Below are 22,276 nucleotides of genomic sequence, written 5' to 3' on the forward strand. Positions count from 1 at the left end.
GCAGCTTCTTGTCCCCGTCCCCTCTCTTCAAGCAGATGCACAGACATAGCACATGCACCAGCACCGACTCCTGGAAGTGACCCTGTACCCACAGCCGCTCATGGGGCAAAAGAGACACGACTGGATGTGACTGCTCTGGGAGGACAGCTCACCCCACACCCTCTTCCTCAGTATAACCTTTAGTGTGAGAACTCAGATTGTCCAAACTGACAGAGTACTTCTCCCCCAGTTAGCAAATGCTCTTGCTCTCACCTAACATGGGAAAAAACATCTTTATTGGGTTAGGCTTAGTTCTCCCTCAGCTCCTACAAAAAGTTCTATAACATTTCCGACTCATTTGGTGACACAACTGCTCTCCTGTTATCTGGTCAGTGATGGTTCTGGACTGTGCAGGGTTTGGACCCTGCCTCTGCTGTCTGCAGAGCTCCGAATCCATTGCACAGGGTAGTGGGGATTCACTGGGATGATGGGCTTTCTTTGTCTTTGCTTTACAGATGGGTGGAAGATGTCGGGCCATGTTTCTCCTTTTGAATGCCAGGTAGAGATGACAGCAGCACTTCGATTCAGCTTGTCTTGCTCAGCGTGCCAGGACAGGGTTTAGCCTCGTGCTTTCCTCACACTTGCTCACTGCTGTTCTGAATGGGCTGCAAGGAGAGAAGGGCAGGGGGAAGATACATCATTTTCCTTGCACCTCAAAGATTTGTAATTTAGGAAGGGGAGCAAGGGGCTGATCTGTGACCCAGCTGAGCAGCCAGGCTCAGTGCTAGGAAAACACAGAGGATCAGTGGGAAAGAGCATCTTCCGAAGCAGCAACCAGCCCACCCCAACATGCATGGAATGAAAGCTTTTGCTCAGAGTCAGCCTCTAAAGAGCAGTGTGTGAGCTGTACCTGGTTACTGTAGTCTGGCATCCTCCACATCTGTGTAATGGCTGTTCTCCTGGAGGGAAAAGGGAACCAGAAACATTAAATCACCCTCTTGCCCTGCCTGGGACACTGTGACACGTCACATGTGGTGGCCAGCTGGTACCATGGAGTGGGAGAGCTTCTACCCTGTGAGCAGCGACCCGCTGCTCGGAGCAGTGGAGGAGCCACAAAACACACCTGATGTGGACACTGGGTGCCGAGGCTGTGGCTTTTGGCAGACACAGCCTCAGGCAAAGCCAAAAACTTCCTCTGGCTCCTTACTCTGGAGGGGCTCTGCCAGACAGCCCTGGCACGGATGTGTGATTCCCTCTTGGAGTTTGCAGTCTGGCTTCTCCTGAACCTCAAAGGGACTGGGAGGAAATTAAGCCCACCTTCCCTTAGGTAAAGCCAGGTGTCTGACCTGGGCTACACCAGAGCCTGCACCTCCAGTGGGCATGTCCCAGGAGAAGTCCTGAGCCCGAGTCATACACTGCCATGGTTAGACTGGATGTCTAATGAAGATAGGCTAAGTCCATGCTCAGCACTTTCAGAGAGGTGACTGAGTGTGCTTGCACAGCTCACACCCTGTTGTAGCACTGTGAGAAGTATATTTGGGACCTAGGAATGGCCCACACCAGGGAACAGGCATTCCCACATCACTGCAACTGCCCAGTGATGCTAAGGGGTAGCCAGTCTGCAATGGCAAATCACGCACGATGTAATGACTGCTGCTGAACATAGAAGCTAGTCCCCGTCTGCAGCAGAAATCATCATCCAGAATGATCACATTCATAATCTTTATCACTCCGAAGGCCACAATAACAGTGCTGATGTGCTGAACCACTCCCCATGCAACAGTGGTTTTGAAAGCACAGCATGTGGAAGTCCCCCTCCCGGAGCCATCCTGCAATGCATCATCATCAGAATTAGGTGCTCAGCAGCAGGATTTTATCTCCTGCACAGGCCAAATTTTGTGATGAATATTTTAGAGATGGAAACGAATCCAGAAGCCTGCAGGGAATGACAGGTAATCCGAAAAGGAAGGCAAGGGAGCCCAGTCCCAGCGCTGGTAGCAGCAGCCTGGTTTACAGGGCACTGGGGGAGATAAACAGATTTTTACAGTCAGGGAGAACAAGAAGGTCTTTTCAGAGATCCTGCAGGGGAAAAGCCTCAGGACTACAATGCATGAAGGAGGGAAAGCTGGATATCGTGCTCAAAGGAGCTGTGGATGGAGCCTCCCAAGAGAGGGAAGTCTGGAGGCTTATGACTGCTGGCAACAGAATAAAGGCTCCTTCTCTGCAATGACAGCAGGCAGCGCCCTGGGAACAGGCTCTTCTGGAAAGCCAGGTGAGGTGGCATGTGCTCTGGGAAAAGGAATAGCCCACATCACAGGGATTTGCCTTGGGAAAGTGGGGAAGGGGTTGATGAGGGGCCAGGACCAGCACGGCTGACATCATGGCAGGTATCTGCTACAGACCATCTGATACGAAGTCTCCTTGGTAAGACTGGAGGGTGATTGCAGGCCCTTGGACTCCTGAGGGTCTTCAACCACCCTGGCATGGGGTGGGAGGCAGCAGGGCTGGGTGCAGCAACCCAGGAGATTTCTGGGAAGTGCCAGAAATAACTTCTAGACACAGCTGACTGACCAACTCTATAGGGGAGACGTTCTTCTGGACTGCTGCTCGTGGCCAAGGAGGAACTGGTCGAAGGTGTGAAGATGGGGTGACCATGAGACTGTGAAGTTGAGTATTGTGAGAGAAGTGACCAAGATAAAGAACAGAATCAAATCCCTGAACATAAGAGAAAAGATTTTGGGTTGTTCGGGAATCTGTGTGGCAAAAACCCATGGGACACTGCTCTGGAGGCAAAGGAGACCAGGTCTAAAATGCTTCCCCTCACCCAGCTGGGGATAACAGCACTGTGAAACACCACTCTGCTTAACCATAGTATTTTCAATTGAGCTGAGGTGAACTCCCCTCCAAACAGGGATGCTCAGGCCTTCTGGTCCCCAGGAGACATCCTCCAGTTGCCTACAGGATATAGGCGGGACCTTGACCCAACTCCAATTGGATATTCCCCACCTGTCACCATGGGGAAGAGGTTCAAGGCAGGGAAGTCTCTGTGCTGGGTACTGCCCAAGTGTTGGCAGGTCTGGTTCCTGCCTTGCACAAACCTTGTCCTTCTCACTTGTGATAGATGCACTCCTCCTGTATGAACTAGCTGGCCTTGGGTCCAGGCAGATGCTCAGCAAATAAGCCTAAAGAAAGTTAACCCTATTGTGTGAGAACCCAGCACCAAGCCCCCAGAAATGGTTTGGCTGGAGACTGGGCTGATAAATGGCCAGAGCTACATGAAGACAGTAGAATATATGACTAGGAATCAACCACTTTACACTATAAATATCTGCAGCCACGAGGGCCTGTTAAGGCAGGGATCTCACCTTTGGTAGTGATACCTCTCCAGGTTACCCCTCATGTCTGAGAGATCCCTTACCTGACACCTGGCATTGATGGGTTGGTAAGTGACATTTTTTGCATGCATGCAACATTTAAGACACATATAATAAGTTTACACAATAATCTTTATATCCCATACTGTAAGTGTGGTAGAGTATTGACTGCCAACCCAACTGTACTTATTAAGTATTTTACATATCTAAATTTACTGATTATACCTCAATAAACTAGATCAGGTCTGTCAGACTTCTGGCTTTTCTCCTGTGATGCTATTGCCCTTCAGAGACAAAGGTAGATAATGTTTTGATGGAGTGATGTGAGCACTATGTCCATGAACAGCAGGTGGTAAAGGCTACACTGCTGTGTGTAAGCCAAAGAGACATGGGATAAAAGAGTCACTCCCCTGGAACTGGAAAGATTTCAGATCTGTCCAGTGTTGTAAGGTCAGGAGCAGAATATAAAGGATGGCTTTTGTGAGTCCCTTTGCAGTGTTTAAGAGAACATCACTGCAGATGAACTGCACACATGAACCTCCCCCATGCTGAGCACGAGCCTGTCTGATGTTGGCAGTTTTTTCTGATCTCAACACCACCTTAGGACCAGAGTTACAGAAAATAGATTTGAAACGGAGCTGAAACAGTCATCTTGCTCATCTGCTCTTAATGAAGACCACTCTTCTTAAATCATTGCCAGCAGATGTCTGTCTACTCTGTTTCCTTATCCCATTAATTGCAGAAAAATCCGTATTTTTTTGTTGACAGACTGTGTGCTGCTTTATCATCACTAGCATCTGCAAGTCTCCCCAGATTGCTACCATTTGTTGCCCTTGATGTAGTTCAAACCTGGCCTTCCTTTTCCTAAGTGACACAGAGAAAGAGGCCAGCTTTTGCCTTTCTTTTTTATAGCGTCTCTTATGACGTCTCCTCTTAATCATCTCTTCTCAGATTTAGGGGTCATGGACTTCAACTGTGAGGCACCAGAAACCAGAACAGCTGAAAGACCACGTTTAGATCCCATCATGACTAAGGTGGGGCAGAGTAGAAGACTACAAACAAGCTGGGAAGTGCTTTGAGTTAGAGGAGCTTTTAGGCCACAGGAAGATGGCCATGTATGTCAGTGTGGTGCAGTCACCCCAGCGATGAGGGGGTGAGGAAGAAGAAAGGGATGCCGAGCTTCATCCTTGCTTCTGCTGCCACCAGCAAGGAAGCAGAAGGAAGGGAAGGGGAAGGCATAGAGCTGTTGCAGGCAAGACTTAGCACAGGCTCAGGGGCTGCCCTGACATCCCCAGACCTCAGCAGGAGACCTGTGCCAACCAGCCCAGCCTCCCAGGGCTGCAGTCCTGTGGATGAGGCAGGAAGTGGGGCTGTCCTTCCACCCCAGCACCCTGCTGCCCTTTGCCTGGGTCTGGAGCCGATCCTATTCTCAGAGGAGTTTGGGATAAATGACAGTGCTGCTAGTGGTAACACAGTGCCCTGTATTACCCTCACCATCAGGTTACCCAAGAACACGGCTCTATCTGGATGCTTTTTAGGCAGAAACTGTGCTCACTGGGTTCACTGGGAATGTCCTTATCCAGGGCAGGACTAATGCCAGTGGGACTGATGTGTGCACGACACCAGGCCAGCCATGCTTGAGTGCTGCCCTTGCTCTGACGTACAGCTCCACGCACAGCAGCCGTGGCTTGCTCAGACCTTACAACCAGGTTTATGCCATTTGGTGCCCGTCCAGACCACAAGGCATTGCAAACGCACGTTGTTAGGGAAGTGCAGTCGGTGTAACACAGCCTGTCTGCCGTATGTTCTAATCCATCTGAAAATTACTTGGGAGCAGAACTACTTGTTTTAACCATCAATTAACAGTTATGAAATCAAGGATAAATGTGGTCTGAATTTCAAGAGCCAACCACACTTTTTCAGCATCTCCACACGCATCTGCTAGGTCATTGCTTTTGCAAGCAGCAGAACAGTTTGAAAGAACAAGCTGTGAACAATCATGGGATTTAAACACAACAATTTTGAGGAAGGAAAAACTATTCTTCTGGGGATTTACTAAGCTCCAGTAAAACTGTGTCCATTACTTAACTCCTCAAGCTGGAGGGGCTGTTATCCCAACTCACTTACCAGTTCATCCTCACACTCATCCCGTGCTAGACCTTCTTCCTCGCCCTCGTCCCCATTCAGTGGCTCCTCTGTGTTGGCCTCTGCCTCTGACGCTGTGTCTTCCTGCGAGACTTCGCTTTTGCTGCTCTCTGCCTTCTTCCGTACCTCTGTGAGAGCAAGAGCCAAGCCACACGGCTCAGGAAGCCTGATGACACTCACCCAGTGGGCCCCAGATTCAGTTGGGAGCAGACTAATGCATCTATTTTATTTTTCTGTATTGGGAAGTTTTGCTGATTTTGAGGAAGCTGCCCAAAAGCAACCCTGGAGAGGGCAGAGCAAGTCATTGTTTTGCATCCCTCTGGTGTGCTTGTGGGAAGCAGATAGAACAGAACAGAACAGAATAGAACAGAACAGAATAGAATAAAATAGAACAGAACAGAATAGAGTAACAGAAAAGCAAACTGAAAAAATACAAACTATATGAGAAAAGGAAAAAAAAAATCTCACCATTTTAAACCCCAATTCTGTAATTTGGGCATTCTGGCCTTTACTTTTGGCCTGTGATTGTACCCTGGAACCCAGGGTTCCACACTTCACTGTCAGAGCCTTGAGGATGCTCTAAGCCACGATGGTGGCCAGCTCTGCAAGGTGCTTCCTTGCTCTCTTTGCCTGTTCTTAAACTGGCCCTGAGGCATCTGCATGCACCCAACTGACCTGTGGACACCTTCTGTTCTTCAGCGATCTGCTCCAGTCGGCCCAGGAGAGCATCAATGTTGGATTTGATCTGTGTCAGCTCAGTTTTGATTGTTTGCAGCTCACTGCACTTCACTTGGAGAAAGGAAGAGAAAAAAGGCATTTAGTGCCCTGCAGAGCACCCAAAGTGCCTGCCTACCCCTCTGCCAGCCCCAAGACACCTTGTTGAGCAGGTTAAAAACTCAGCTAGAAACCCTACACTAGAAATAGATTCTTTGCATCCCTGGGGTCAATATGTGGTGATGCTCGCACGTATCTGAGCTTGTCTGTGCTGGAAGGAGCCATGGTGAAGGGTGTGCAGGGTACACAGCTAACAGAGGCTTGGTGGGCAGGTGGGGAGGGGTTGGCTTTGCATGGAGCAGCAACGTGGCTCTCCTCCATCGCCAGCCCTTGCTGCCCTGCTGCCTGTTACGGCACTGGCAGGGATAGATTGTCCTTCGCACCCCAAAAAGCCTGTGTGTCCATTATCCAGGCACGCTGTGGAGGCTGACACCAGGCTTTGGTACACTCAGGTTGTACTTGCACCTTCCCCTGCTGCATTCACAGCCTGCGGGCTTCTGAAAAGTCCTCGCTTGGGCTGTTGTTTCCAGATGTTTTGGGGTTTTTTTTTAAGGTTTTCCCTGGGAGCATCTGGCCCTGTGTGTGGATGCCTGGGGACGGGAGGTCCAAGTGCACACCAGCCTCCACACACACATACTCACGCTTCAGCTTGGCCGAGCTGTGTTGGCGATGGCAGCCGACCTGGCGAAGAGCTTGACGGGGAGCGTGGCCTTCACGCGCCGCACGAGCGGGATGGTGACCCGCGGCCGCTTCACAGGGACCACCCTGGGCACCGGGGAGACTCGGCCCCGGTACTCGAAGAGCCTGGAGCGGGACGGAGGGACGAGGCGGGGGCTGAAGCAGCCCTGCAGCACCCCCAGCAGCACCCTGTGCCGGTGACTGGGTGGCACAACCAGAGCCCAAGCAGCGTTGGTGGTGAGCCAGGGCACAGCCTGGCCATCGGACCCCAGTGACCGGGCTGGGCTGGACCACTCTCTGCCCCACCTCGCTGCAGGGAACATCCTGCCCCACAGAAAACCCCTTTGGCTGATTCCTCCCCTGCTCACCTGTCATAGAAGTCGTCCCTGTAATAGTCATAGTCGAAGTCGTAGCCACTGCAGAGACACAGGCAGGAGAGCACAGGTTAATTACTGCTGGCAATTTATTATTATTACTCCCCTCATTGCCTGCTGACCCTCTCAGGTCCTTTATTCCCCCACCATAGGGAGTTCCTGTCCTTCCAGCTGGAGGTGGGCTGAGCCCAGGAGAAAGATCGGGGCCTTCAGCAACCTGCTCTAGTGGAAGGAGTCCCTGCCCATGGCAGGGGTTGGAACTGGATGAGACTTAAGGTCCCTTCCAACACAAAGCAGTCTGTGATTTGGGGCAGCTGAACACACTGGACAGGGTGATGTTGGCAGCAGAGCATTAACCTGGTTATCTCAAGGCAGAACAACATGTGTGGGGTGGATTAAAACCTACAAACTCAGTGGGGAGAAATGTCCACAAGCTCCAAGCCTGGGGAGCAGGGACCAGCCCTCCATCCCTGGCCAGCCATGAAAGGAGTTGAAACTGCAGAGAAGGGGTTGTGTCTGTACAGTGTCAGCTGAAATGTTCTCATGGCACTGCTGACATCCTTCCATCCTGCCTTTAGTACAGCAGGGCCGTGTCAGGCGGGCACTGCTCTGCTGCCACTCTCATATGGTTTGATTTTCATACAATGTAGAATTGTTGAGGGAGATGTCAGGAAGAAGAGGGCATTTATTAATTTAACACCTCTGCCACTGAACATGTTTAAACCCAGCAAGACATTGCCCATGTCCTCTTTTCTTAAGCTTTAAGTGCATTTTAACCCAAAGTTGGAGCAATGCATTCCGCATGCCCTGGGGACCCAGTAACAGCTTTCTCTCTTGTGGCAGCTGGTTCTTCACAAGGCAACACAAACGAGGTGGTTAGAGGGGGTAATCCCAGCTCTTCAGAGACAAGACCTGCTCTGGCGTTGCCTGATGCCCAGGCACACTCTCAGCAGTGGGGAAGAGAAACGCTGCTGAATACACCAGCTACCCCCAGCTGAACACAGCATCTGGTTCCCTTGTGTGCTGCTGGACACATCAATGCTGGTGAAATAAGAAGTTATGCTGATGTTCCCTCCTCTCTGCTCTGAACAAAGAGAATGGTTTTTGCAACCCTTGAAAGCAAAGAGTCTGTCCAGCATCATGAAACTGTTTGAAGTGGCTTATAAAAAAAAGAAAAGAAAGACAATCTAATGGGAAGAAAGAAAGATTGATGGGGAGAAGGAAGGACTCAGAGCCAGGAGAAACAGGGGCATGGGGAGAGGGCAGGATGAGCACTCAAGTACGTAGCTGAGAGTAAATCTGGTGTCCTGCATCTCAGGCAAGAAGTGACAAGAATGGGAGGCTGCTCAGGATGGCCAGTGGGAAACATGGTTTGGACCAGAAATTCCAGGCTTGACCCAGGGGGGCTGTCGTGGCTCTACTGGCACTGGGCTTCCCACCACATGTTGTTTCAGTAACTGGCTGGTTTCTTAAATGTATTTTTGCCGTGGTCCCTGGATGCTCCTTGGGTTCCCCAGCAGCCCATGGCAGCATGTGGAGAGTCAGCCTATGCCTTGTGGGTACCTGAAGCACACTTTGGATGGTTGGAGACACCAGCCAGGTGTCCTCTGGGGCTGAAGACAGTTGGTGCAAGGGGTTAAGGGCAACGAGTCACCATTTGTACCTACTGTCTCTTCTGGGGTTTGATGCCACCACTATGCACTGCCATGGTGACTTAAAGTGTGAAGGTGGTAGGATGTGACTATGGAGGTGTTATCACCATAAGCCTTCTGTTTTCAGTTCCATGATGGATAACAGCCATTTTGCTGACAGTCACAGCATAGATCTGAGTTTCAACATCATTTCAGCCCTGGAATCCTCCCCTTCTGATCTGACTCACAGACAACGTTTCTGCTGGGCTCACAGAGGAGAAATGAATATCCTGGCAGCCTTCTGTCCCAGCCTCTGCATGATCTGCAGTTTCTTCCTTGTGTGCTTGTCTAAATTGAAAGGGAATCCAGCTTTTGCTGGAATATAACCAGCCTGTTTGTATGGCAGAGGAGGTGGGTAGTATGGAATGAAGAAATGTATTTTTGTGGAGATTGTCATGACTGCTAACTCGATTCTTGTTCTAACCTGGGATGAAACCTGGAAATACAGAAATTCTCCAAGAACACACCTCCCGTCAGCCTGCCAATCTGTTCTGATCACCCAGGATGTTGGACTCCAGTTCTGTTTGAAGCTAATAAACAGAATACAATCAAAAAAGGAAGTAATTTGAAAGGAAAATGGAATTAAAGTGTGTGGAATAATTATTGAATATATCTAAAGGTGTAGCATTGTTCACACATAAAGGAAAAACGGACTTTCAGGGTAAGATGCAGCTGCACCTGGTATGCCAGGAATTCACTCCACAGCAGTTCCCGTAGCAACATTGCTTGACGGAGAATGGGGCGGAGTGGAGATTCTGCAGCCAAGCTCTGTCCCAACACCAGCAGAGATGGGAACTGGGTGGTACTTGAAACTGATAAGCTGCCTGCTTGCTGCCCTGAGCCAACAGTCTGTCATCTTTTGACAAAATGCTGTCCTTTTGTGAACTTTGCTTCATTATAATGCATTTTAATACAAAAACACACCTCCATCTCCAATGCTACCCGCCTCCAAAGTGAGACCACCCCTCACTGAACATGCTCTTTAAATTTCTTGTGCTGTATACCTTTAAAAGCGAAGCGAGAGAATTTTACACCAATAATACTAAAGGTATGTATGACTAAAGTCACTCAAGCTCCACTTTAGAAGTGAAAAATAGTATAGAAGTGGCCCAAGAAGTGGGAGGCATTAGGGAAGACACCATCGTGGACAAGTCGAGGAAAATTTCATCAACAGATCACCCCCGACTCCTGGGACCGGTCGACGGGCTGGACCTTTCTTCCCGCCCATAGGGACGCCTGTGGGTAAGACTTGCGCTGTATCCAGTGCTTCCCCGGGACAATTAGGAACCTCTATATAGAGTTACCTTTTGTTACTTTCATACTTTAAAGCCAGGCTGTGTTATTCATAACTTTGTCCCGTGTTTGTATATTTTACTTTGGACATGCTTTTGCAGACAGTGTATTTATCACCGGCAATCCACAAGAACCCGTATCTGTTGCTTTAATAAACTGCACTGTTTAAGTAGCTAGTTGTAAATCTCTCACTGAATGCAACCAGATCCTTCGGTGTGGCCGTGTTAGTTCGTGAGCACGACTAGACTGAAGGTGCAGTGCACTATTAGTGCATCTGGAATCGTGATTATTCAGTATATTGAATACGACCGGACTGATAGTGGTAAATTGGACATCACTCAGAACTTAAGCCCAGCTGCACCCAGCCCCTCTGATATCTGAGGACCAGCTGGAACACAAGGGGGTTTATTTTCTGCCAAATTCCCTTACCTCTGAACGCAACAAAGTGTTTCTGTGCTGTCAGACCTTCCCTCTTCATTTGTTTTTCTCCCTTAGGTGCAACTGAAATGAAATTGCTGCAATTTTGTAGTATTTGTCAATCCTGACAGGCTCTGGGGAACCGCTTCTGGGAACCTCCAGCAGTGGCCTGGAGCCAATGTTCTCTGTAGCCACAGTCAAGAGAAAACAGTGGCATCAATCTGCAGCTCCCAGACAGACTCCAAGTGGGATAAAATGATGTCTTTATTAATAGCAAAAAATTCCTTCCATGGGCTGTTGCTCTTGCTGGGAAGTTTGCTGTGGGAAGTTTGCATTAGAGACCATGCATCCGCTTTAGACTGTTTGCTCATAAACAACACGAAGCTTGGGAGCATTTGGCAGAATTCTGACATGCCTGGACTCCCTTTTTTCTCACCCTATTGACTCTCCTGGTCTGAGCTGCTTTTCTTCTGAGCCAGCTCCCTGGTGGGAGCCCCGTTGGTAGAACTGTGGGCACCATGGGCTTAGCACATGGCTTGCTCCGTGGGGAGACAGGGACGGAGAGGAGCTCCAACCCCATCACATGGGCATTGTCCTGCTGCTGTCAACACTTTCCCAAGCAAAGCCTTGCATTTAGGAACAAGGAACAAAGACCCAAATGGAGTGGGCCCTCCATCTCCAGCACCGACCCTGCCCTATGGCATTTGGGCACCTCTGTCTCACTCCTGGACACGACTCCAGCACCAATAGGATGAAGCCCGGCTTCAGGTACTGTAGATCTAACTCGGTGTGTGCTACTGTAGATCCAACCTGGTGTGTGCTGGAGAAGGATGGAGAAGCCTAAAACCCCAGGTGAAGTCCTAAGCCTTTTTCAAGACTAGTCAAACCAGAAGTTTGGGATATGAAGTTGTTACTAAACACCGTAAATGTTATTACACTATTTGCAGAGGGATGTGTGAGCAAAGCTGGGCAGCCTTGTGTTTTCTTGATGGAAGTTGCTACTGGCCCAGTTTTGCAGCTTCTTTACAGAGGCAGTGGAGCTGGCTTACAACAAGCCTGATCTGCAGGGCAGTGGGTCCAAGAGCATCTACTAATGTTTGTGGGTGAAAAGCAAAAAGATGTGTGTGGGATTCCTGCCTTAGCCTCGAATCCTCAGAGGACACTCCCATCCATTTCAAAAGGAATTAGGGGCATAATTATCCTGAAGAGACTTCCCAAAACCAGTGGGATTCATCTCATTTGGCTTCAGGCACTAGGAATGTAAAAATATAAATCCAAGCCTCGGGAGAAAGAGGCAGTTTCAGGTCACGGTACATCACATCTAAAGGCAAACTTCTAAAACACTGTCAGGTGAAGAACTGTTTTTTATCCAGCAAGCATAAAGGGAGTCCAGACAACCAGACCATGTAAAAGCCTTGACAGCACAGAGGGCTGAACTCAGTGAGATGAATCCACCCTTAGATTCAGTGTGATGTGGGACTGCAAATCCTCTGACATCAGCCTCTGGCAGTACTGCTAACCATGCCAACCAGGAGACAGCCCTCAAGGAAGGCAGTAGGATGAGACAAGGGATTTTTGGAAGTCTGTGACTAAATGACCCTGCTGTAACATGCCAGCCAGGTCAAGGCTTGATGATGCCAGGGAGGCAGTGGCAGGATGCTTTTGCCAGTGCTCTTGGAATCAGGCATTAGGCAAAGTCAGGTCTTCCAACACGCATGCAGGAAAACACCCCAGTGAATGTGAATGCCCCAGTGTGGATGATTTATCTGGACATCTTGTGCCTGACGATTTCACTGCACGAGGATAAAACTTCCTGAGACTGATGGATCGTTTGTCAGTGACCTGGCAGGTCTTCCTTGGTGTACAGGAATCATTTTTGCTGGGTCTCAATCAGTTGGTGACACTGCACCCTTTAAAAGTCAAGGAGGGACAATCAGGGTGAGAGGCAGCAGAAGGCTGTAGGGCTGTGCCAAGTAACACAATGCTTCCACCTCCTCATGCATTTCTTCTGCTTTGTTTTTCTTCAGTAGTTACAGAACATTTATTAATGATTCAAAGGTTCAACAAAATCCAAATATTCATCACTGAAGGGCAATTGTTCACATGTGCTGCCTTTACCTGACATTTGTCGTGCCATTTCTGAGCATGTACCTGAAGAGCAAACTCACATTTGAGTGTCTGTGCTTTTAACTACTGCCAACAGCCCCGCACTGATAATCACAAGTAACACATTGTGCTCAGCTCACACCCTTCTACTAATGATTGCACAACCTTCATTATAGCGATACAGGAATAATACCTGTTGGAAAACTACTTGGAAACTCTGGCATTGATCAAACAGTGAGCTTTTCTGATCTTGTGTATCTGGTGTGAGATTCCTTCCTGTAAATAGCCAAGACTGTGGGAAGCTGGGAGAGAAAAGTGGGAAGGGAGTCCGGCATTTCTAAGATGCCAGGGCTGCAGTGGGGCTGCTGTAGGCTGGGACAGTGTGCACATCCTCACTGCCAGTGTTGGGATGCTGGGTTTGGGTACCACTGCTCACCTCCTCCTCAGCCCTCTGGCTGTTTCTCAGCCCTGTTTGTGTGGATTTGGCACTGGGCCTTGCCAGGGTGTTACTGCTCCCAGCACTGCTGCTGAGACATGGATCTGTTTGGAGGTGGGCTGACACCAGCTTTCTGCAGGGATCGTAATGGGAATAACGAGGGATGTGAATGCCACCTGAGCTGGAAGGAGGACATCATCCACTTGCATCAGTAGGCTGCGAATGTAAGTCAGCAGGTTTGTTGTCTGTCACCATTTCAGAGACAGTTCCTCGGGCCACTGAGCTGCCAGACACTCAGTTGCTCTCATAGTTCTTGCTTAGGTTGTCCTCATTGTCCTTGTGGCTACAGAGCAACATTAGTACCAGCATGATGGGGAAGGGCAGAGATTTGTACTTCCAAAGGTCACCTGCAGCACTGGCAGCCCCCACTGCCCTGGGGCAGAGCCACCTTCCCTTCCTAGCTCACAGCAACAAGCAGCCAGCTCACTATAGAGGGATCATTGACACTGAACCGGAGGCAGCACAAAATGCCCCAGGAAATCTTGTCCAGACATTTGCTATGTAGGCAAAAAAAATGTTGTCTGAAGGCAAGAGGTTCTGAGACACAGTATGTGAATACCCGGGGGGCATGGTCAAAACACAAGTTCTTTTTCCAGCCATCCTCATAACTCATCTGCAGCATCTCCAGGCACGTCTGTATTCAGCAGTGGTGGCTGGAGTGCCAGGCAGGAGCACCCAGGGGACTTCCCATGTGCAAAGGGATGCTCTGGCAAATGCCAGAGGCAGAGGGAGGGTGGCCCTGAAGATCCAGAGGGAGCAAGGGACAGCAGTGATGACAGCAAGGTCTTCTATCAACTAAAGGTGCCTCTTGTGGAGAGACCTAAGAAAATTTCTGATGGCATGAAACCGAGTGTATGTTTTACCTATTGGAGGTAGACGGGAGGCTACATCCCAAAGGATTTCTATTGAACACCTAGATACACCCCTGGGCTGGTGGGTCAAGTAAGACTGTCAGGATTATTGCTTCCTCTATGTCCAAATGAGATTTCCCTTCCCCTTGACTCTCTCATACAGACTTGGACTGAGGCAAAGTAAAACCCAGCCTCCGAAAAGAAGAATCTTACGTGTTTAAACACAGCATTTCTTTAAGTTATAGTGCTGCGATTCTGAAGTCTAACATTTAGGAAAATTTATGATGATTATGGACGCTATAACCATGGCTCACTGCAAACCTGTATTCCCTACTGCCCGGGAGATATCATAAGTTCTGGTGGTCCAGATGGCAAAGTTTAAATCTGACAGCCAATCTGGGATGAAATATTGCTGAAGCTCAGAATAGTGTAGTTCTCTGGCCTGTATTTTAGCATATTTGTCTTTGGGGGAGGCAGCAAGCTAGAGATGTTTGCACCTCTTCATCTACATGGCAGCCTGGAAGTCTGAAATATTGGTCATTCCAGCAGAAATGGATTAGCAGTCAAGGCATGGATGAATAGTAAATGAAACGCTCTTTGCGGCAGGATGTATGGAATGAACTGATTTGCGTTACAGCTAACAGCACCATGTAAGCTGTATATGTGCAGCTAAACAGCAAGATTTGTGTCATCTCTGTTTCCACAGATCAGCATGGATAATGCAGAGCCAAGTGGCCTCCTCTGTGAATGCAGAGGGCCAGGTTCTGGTGAAGGTCTGAGCTGGCCCAGGGTGGGAGGAAAACTTTGCCTGGTGAAAGCTGCAAAGGAAGAGCCCAGCTGAAAGCTCTGTGGAAGGTCTCACAGATGAGACTGATTTTAGTCTTTTCTTCCCGACGTCACACCTTCTAAACCCTGACTCAGTGCCCCAGTCTCCATACCATGAGACTGGCTTAAAAATAATGAGAATTTGTAAATAGAACACATTTTGGGATCTTGTTATTTGGTTTTGGCTGCTGAACCTGCAGGGTACTCTCCAAATACCTTCTCAAGTTTTCCCTTCTGCAACCACAGGAACAAGAACTTGACTTTCTCCCATATTCCCATGATTCCAGACTCTGGCCTTAAAGGAAAATCTTCACTTCTTACGAAAAATCTTGATACCAAATCTCCAGAGCTGGCAACGGTGGCACTGAAAGCTCACTCTGACATCTGTAACACACCACATCTCCCACAAACCTAGTCCACATCCCGCTTGCCTCTCCCATTCCCTTGATCCCTTGGTCACTGCTCCACTGCACAGCCTCCCTTTGGGCTTCCGCTGGCCACCTCCTCAGTCCAGTTCCATTTGCTGCCCCCAGGGCTTCCCACCTTCCTCCTTTCTTCTCTCCCTTTCCCTGTCATTTTTCTCTTGCCCCTTTCTCCAGCATCTGCTCCCTGTTCTCCCCTAACACCCAGCATGTGCCACTGTGCCCCACTCCTACTCCCAGCTGGGCAAGCTGGGGCTGGAGGGGAGCACTCCTCTTGCCACACCTCTTTCAAGACCTCCGATGTGGTTAAAACGGGTACTATCTGCCTTCCTCCAATGACCTCCAGGTCCAGCACAGTTCACAGGCTGGACCATGCCCAGGCAGAGTCCCCAGCGCCACAAGCGTGGGCCAACCTTGGCTCTGCTGCTGCTGCCTCTTGCTGGCTCTCCTCCCTTCAGCCTAGCACTGAGGGGTGTTGCAAAGGCCAAGAAGCTCATGGAGGGGGAAGATCTGAACATGCAGCAGTGGCCAGTGGGGGGAAAATGAAAATCAGCCCCAGCCAGAAGACAAATACCAGCCCTGAGACCTCACCACAGGGAGGCGGCGCGATGGAGACCTACCTGTACAACGCGGAGGCTGCTCTCTTCAGCCCTTTAGGTCTGTTGGGTTTAGGTTCCCCGGCCATGTTGATATCTGCAATGAATGGACATGCAGCTGTGACATGGCATGTCCATGCTCAGCAGCAGCTGTACCTGACCATGGAGCAAGGGAGGCTGTGCACAGCCCTGCCATCAGCAGAAACAAATCCCTTGAACACTTCCCACCACATTTCCACCCACTTTTAGGAAGTTTAGGGCCTGGATGGACCCCCACAAAAAGGCAAGTACATTCTTGCAGTTGGCAAACCTCTTCCTTTTCATTTAGAAAGCCATTTATATTTTAAGTCAAAGCCCCGCATGTGGTCTAACCCAAGCACATAAATTCAGTACAGGCTTTGAGGAGAACTCAGCGCTGTTATGGTAAGGCACGGACAATATATGAAACTGCTGCATGCTGCTAACTGCTAACAATTCATCCTCTGCTCCTTCCAGGACAAAACTGAACGCTGAGCATGAGCCAGCCGGGCATCACTGTGGTCTGGGCTGTGTTAAAAGCTGCACAGGGTGCAGGCACACGCCTGCAGCCACCCCAGCTGATCTTGGAGGAGCATTTTCTACCAGAGGAGGTGAGAATGAGCTCTTCTAATGTGCTGAGGAAATTTGTCTCCTTGGTCTCAGCGCTTTTGACGTGAGAATAATACGATACAGCCAATTTCATGGAGGCTGCTGAGAGCCTGGCAAATCTAATGCTGAGTGTGGCCCCGGAACCACAGTGAAGTGAGCTATTGGGAGCACAAGGCGTCACCTTTTCATTTCTTGGCCCAGGAGTGATCAAATTCCCTGCTGGCTTCTGTAATGAGCCATAAACTTTTCCTGTTCTGTAGGACTTTTCTTAATACATAGGTGTCAGACCTCTGGACACGCCTGATCTCAGCCAAGCAAGACAGGATTTCCATTTGTAGACCAAAAGCACCATTTGCATGGGGCTGGACCTAAGCTGCCCCACAGCACTGGGACTTGAGCTAAGCTGGTGGCACAAGTTACAGTCCCTGAGGTGCAGGTGGATTTGAAGGTCTGTATAGAATCCCAGACTGGTTTGGGTTGGAAGGGACCTTAAAACTCATCCAGCTCCAACCCCCTACCATGGGCAGGGACACCTTCCACTAGACCAGGTTGCTCTAGGGAGTGGGGTTCGTGGATCTGTGACTGCAAACCAGAGTATTTAAGTTACTGCCTCTTTAGGACTTGCAGGATATGCCATGAAACTCAGCAGGATCAGGGTTACTAACTGTTGCTTTTTTATGCTGCATGAGGGGACTTCACAGAGAAATGGGACAGGCCAGTCCACTCACCATCAAAATAAAGAGCTTGCAAAGGGATCCAAAGTGAACAGTCTGCTGATTGACCTGAGCTGAAGGAGTACAAGCTGCACATAGAATGAGAGAATTCTAGAATGGTTTGGGTTGGAAAGGACCTTAAGATCATCTAGTTCCAACCCCCTGACATGGCAGGGACGCCTCACACTAGACCATACTGCTCAAGGCTCTGTCCAACCTGGCCTTGAACACTGCCAGTGAAGGAGCATTCACCACAGCTCCAGAGGAGCACAGACATGCTCCCACTACCCACGTCCTGCTGTGCAATTCCTTGGACTGCCTTTTAAGGTCTAGCAAGAGACATCATTCCTACTGAAGCTTGTTCATAAGCTTGCCTAACAAGTGTGGTATTAGGGTGTCACTCAGCGATTACACTGAATGTTCTTCTGAAGGAAATTTCAGATCAGAACATGTGTTTTCTTTGCTGCCTTTCATCCTCCATCCTCCCATACTCGGCTGCTAAGGGGAATGCAGAAGAGCGTTGAGCCTGAACGCTAGCAAGGACATGCACGGCCATGGGACAGGCACATGGACAACTGCTGCCAGTGTGAACATTATGCATTTGGTTCCTTTTCTGAGTCTGTTGAGCAAGGCAATGCTTCTGGCAATGTTGTTTGCTATAGAGAGGAATAAATTCTTCTGTGGTGTATCCCAAGACACAGTCCTCCTCTGCGCCAGTTCCCTTGTTGTGAATCCTTTCTGCTGTCAGTGTGCATCTTGCCAGCTGCCAGTCACTTTTCTTGCAAACTGGAGAGCTAGTGAAAGCCCCATGCTGATTAACACCCTTCAAGGGACACATAATGAAAGCCCAATGGTGGATAATGACAATTAGCTCCATATGCTGGTACCAATTGCTACTATGGAGCCTGCATTGGGGGATGCAGACAGACCTACAGTGGTGATGGACAGTCAGGTCCCTCAGGATTCCCTTGACAGTGAACAAGGAGAGACAAGGGATCACCATGCACATCAGTCTGGAGAGATTTTGCGTAATTCCCATTCTGCAACACGGAACCTACCTGCCCATCCCAAGGCAGTATCTATCCCTCCTGCCCATATCCAGGCATCTTTGCCCACACTAAAGAGGCAGGTCGTGCTTTATCTAGTTAACATGGCAGGGTGAGGTTATGGTGTGGATCCAGCTCCCAGTGCAGAGCTCCCCCACTGGAATGCTAATTGCTTCCTGCAACGAATGGGGTGTCTGGGAGCCTCTGGAGAAAGCACAGAGGTTGCTGTGACTTGCCTGGCAGAGCGGTCCATGTCCCAGCACAGGATGGGCTACAGCTATGGTTTCTAACACCTCCATTTTGTGATGCATTCAGTATCTTGCTGATCAATTAAAATGTAAGGCTGGTTGTTTGCATGTATGGTCACAAAAAAGGAGGAAAGAGAAAAAAATGGAAGAAATGCTATTAGACCACTTAGCTTGAGAGCTGACCTCAGCTGGGAGATGCAAGCTAGAAAGATGCTGCTTGCTCCTTCATTCTGGCACGTGCTAGAAGATGTCACCTGCACATCACAGCACTCATGTCACATGCAAAACTATGAGGTTCTTTACTTCTTAAATGATGGTGCAAATTCTCTTTCCCATGTGAAGAGCTGAGGCAGGAAAGGCAGCTTCACTCCAAAGGCGCCATGTGGGGCTGCTACAGCTGAGTCATTACAGCAAGTGCTTGCCATGTGGAGTGGCTCTGGATTCAGACAGGGATGCTGTCCTGCTGAGTGACTGCCTGCTGGCACAGGGGACACGTGGTCCTATGTGGTCAACGCCTCCTCTTTTTTTAGGGAGTGACTTTCTACCCTGTCTTTTGTGCAAAGACATTTTCTAACCACACTGTTCAGCTATGCTTCTCTGCTGGATCTGCCTGAAAGGGGAGTGTTTCTGTGGCCCATGAACAGCAAATGAAAGCCTGCTGAGCTCTTCTGTGGTAAGACTGGCCCATGAAGGGAAGGCAGATGATAGGGAGCTGAATTTGCACCTCAACCAGTACATGTACAGGACTCACAGGTATAGTATGGCCCTTTCGTCTTGGCATGCCAGAACTCTGGGACCAGCACCTGCAAGGAAGAGGTTCCTGTCATGGCAAACCTTTCATCTCTCTCTTCAGCTAAGTGGGCAAGTGTTGCCTGGCTCTCAGCTGCATATGCTTTATCTGTCTGGAGCATCACAATGAACTCCTTTGCTCCCCAAGGCCCACTGTGTCATTATCTATGGACTCTGCAGACATGGGCAATGCCTGGGTGGGAAGTACCCCTGGCACACTGCGCTTGGCCTTGGTCTGCAGCTCCACTCTCTGGACCATAAGAGAAGTGAAAGAAGTTTTTCACATTTGAGTAAGTCTTTAAGATCACATCTAGCATGTAACTTCTTATTTCAGCCTGCTGTGCCAGAAGCAGGGTGGGAATGGGCTGCAAATCGCTTTCCTGGGTGCCCAACAACCACTGTCCGCAGCAGGCTTGGAAATAACCACTTTTCATTAAAAATGCTGTTTCCAGCTCCAATTCTCAGCTTAGAGCTGGTGACAACAGCTTCTCAGCATATGACACTTGAGAGCAATCTGCAAAATAAGGACGCAGCTGGGAGCAGCTGGGGTGGTTCTGTTTGTTATTTCTTATCACACAGCAGTGCAGGCAAGAGACTTTCATGTGTCGGGGGGGGAGTTATTTAACATGAGCTGGCTAAAGTTAGTCTGAGCTAGTTTGAGCCTGACTATCACCTCTCTCATTACAAATACTCAAATATGCTGGGCAACTTACGTGTAAGTAAGGTCTCAGGGAGACCTTATTGCAGCCTTTCAATATACAAAGGAGGCTTATAATAAAGCTTAAGAGAGACTTTACCAGGGCCTGTAATGACAGGATACGGGGTAATGGTTTCAAATGGAAAAAAAGTAGGTTTAGGTTGGATATAAGGATGGGGCTTTGAGCAACCTGGTCTACTGACAGGGGGGTGGACTAGATGATCTTTGATGGTCCCTTCCAATCCAAATCATTCTATGTTTCTATGTTTCTCTCTTGACAGGCAAAAGGCAGAAAGGAAGCCAGACAATGTCTTTTACCACCCTTGTTCTTCTCCTCCATATCAAAGACAAGGACATGGGATGATTCAGAACTGTGTCTTAGCTTCCACAATCACAGCCCATAACATGAGGTCTTCAGCCACAGTCTCACAGCCCTGAGGATACTATGTCTGAATGGCCATGACCAGCCTTGCTTCTGACCTATATCTACATGGGACGCAGGAGCCCCTACCTACCCAAGCTGTGCTGCAGTAGTGCTGGTCTCCAGCTCTGTCACAGCATGCCTTTGCCTTGCCATGGACCCTGCTGACCCTGACCCACTGGCTGACTTCCCAGGCATGCCTTGTCACTACGGACCCACTCAGTCAGCACTGGGTTGTGTCTCACCAATGTCACCATCCTTGGACCTGACCCTGATCTGCAGATCGATGTCCCAGTTTTACTGTGGACTGGGCATTCCTTGGCCATCTCCTGTGGAACAACAAAGTCATGTTGCACCCAAAATAGCTGAAGAAACGACTTACCCAGTGTCTGGCCAGCAAGCACACGTCCGTTCTCACCCAGGACAGCAGCACGTGCGTGCCTCTCATTGGAGTACTGCACAAAGGCATAGCCCTTGTGAACGGAGCAGCCCACCACTCGCCCGTACTTGGAGAAAATGGTCTCCACATCGGACTTCTTGACCACGGCTGTGTTGAGGTTGCCAATGAAGACTCTGGAGTTGATGGACTTGGGGTCATTCTTGTTCGTGATGTTGCTCGTCTGCACCTTCAATGACATCTTGAACACCTGAACGAACAAACCGATAGTCAGGAAGGTGTGCAAGGGAACTGCTGGAGTCTTACGGGAAGGCGTGAGGGGTAAATCTCCCAGTAAGCCTGGAGTGAGGGAACCAGCTCCTCAACATCAGCAAGTCACAGCTGAGGGGATCCCATCTCCAGAAAGCCCCTGTGTGCTGGGGAGATGACTGTCACAGCCAGCGCAAAGCTCTTGTTGGAAACCTGTTTATCAGGCTGACACTCTCGGTGTAAGCTGGTTGCTTTTAATGGCCAAAATAAGATTTAAATACATTTTACATCTACATAAAAGCTTTAATACTATCATATGAAAGCTTTTACCTCTCTGTACTTCATTACAATTCGAAGGACTGCTCTTTTGAAAGCAGTCTGCAGTCAGCACCTTTGTTCATGCCCACCTTTCCAAGCTTTCCTGAGCTGAGCACCATCCAGCACAGACCAGCTCTCACCACGCACAGGGACAGCCTTGTCCCTGCGGATCTGCACTTGCAGCTGGGAAAGGAATTCAGTTTTCTGGATGCAAGTGAAGAGACGTAAGTGGCAAAGCAGCCCCATGTGCTCCTACCTGGTATCTGCACTCTGCTGCCTGCCTGTGAATTCGCATGCCAGGCTTTGAGCAGAATTTTGTGCTAACAGGAGGTGTCACTGTTAGCTTGGAAATCACGAAGCCATCAGCCAGATCCGCTGGAAGCCACTCCAACCGGTTCCTCATAGCTATAAGGCATGATCCTCCAAGTTTCTTGCCTGGGGTATTTTTAGGCAGGCCCTGAGAATAGGCTTCAACTCTAGGGACTAAGAGGACCAAGGGACAGAACTGGAAATCGTGTGAAATTAAAGCCAGCCTGGATGCCTGCTTGCATTTCTGCAGTGAACATTAAGAGCTGTTCGAAGACATCACTTTGATTTTCATCTTCTAGAAACAGAGGGGATGCTTTAGGATCACTACTGTATGTTCCATACATAGCGTGTTACCTGGGAAAAGTCCGCTCAGAGCTATGAAAGGTATTTTATGATGCACACTGAGGTGCTCTTGCTCTTCCCCAGCTCCTTCCAGCAGCA

The 22,276-nt window shown here is 49.3% G+C and overlaps 1 protein-coding gene across 1 annotated transcript; it reads right to left on the reverse strand.

Moving 5' to 3' along the window:
- Window positions 1-428: 428 nt before the first annotated feature.
- RALY (RALY heterogeneous nuclear ribonucleoprotein) lies at window positions 429-21,200 on the reverse strand. Its single transcript, XM_010018173.1, is given in 9 exon segments — window positions 429-644; window positions 890-938; window positions 5,481-5,626; window positions 6,174-6,287; window positions 6,914-6,932; window positions 6,935-7,076; window positions 7,319-7,366; window positions 16,046-16,118; window positions 20,945-21,200. Coding segments are annotated over 8 exon segments (843 nt in total). The 3' UTR covers window positions 429-644; window positions 890-893.
- Between the last annotated feature and the right edge of the window lie 1,076 nt (window positions 21,201-22,276).

The sequence above is a fragment of the Nestor notabilis genome, unplaced genomic scaffold (assembly GCF_000696875.1).
Source record: "Nestor notabilis isolate BGI_N333 unplaced genomic scaffold, ASM69687v1 scaffold11707, whole genome shotgun sequence".
Lineage (NCBI taxonomy): Eukaryota > Metazoa > Chordata > Aves > Psittaciformes > Psittacidae > Nestor > Nestor notabilis.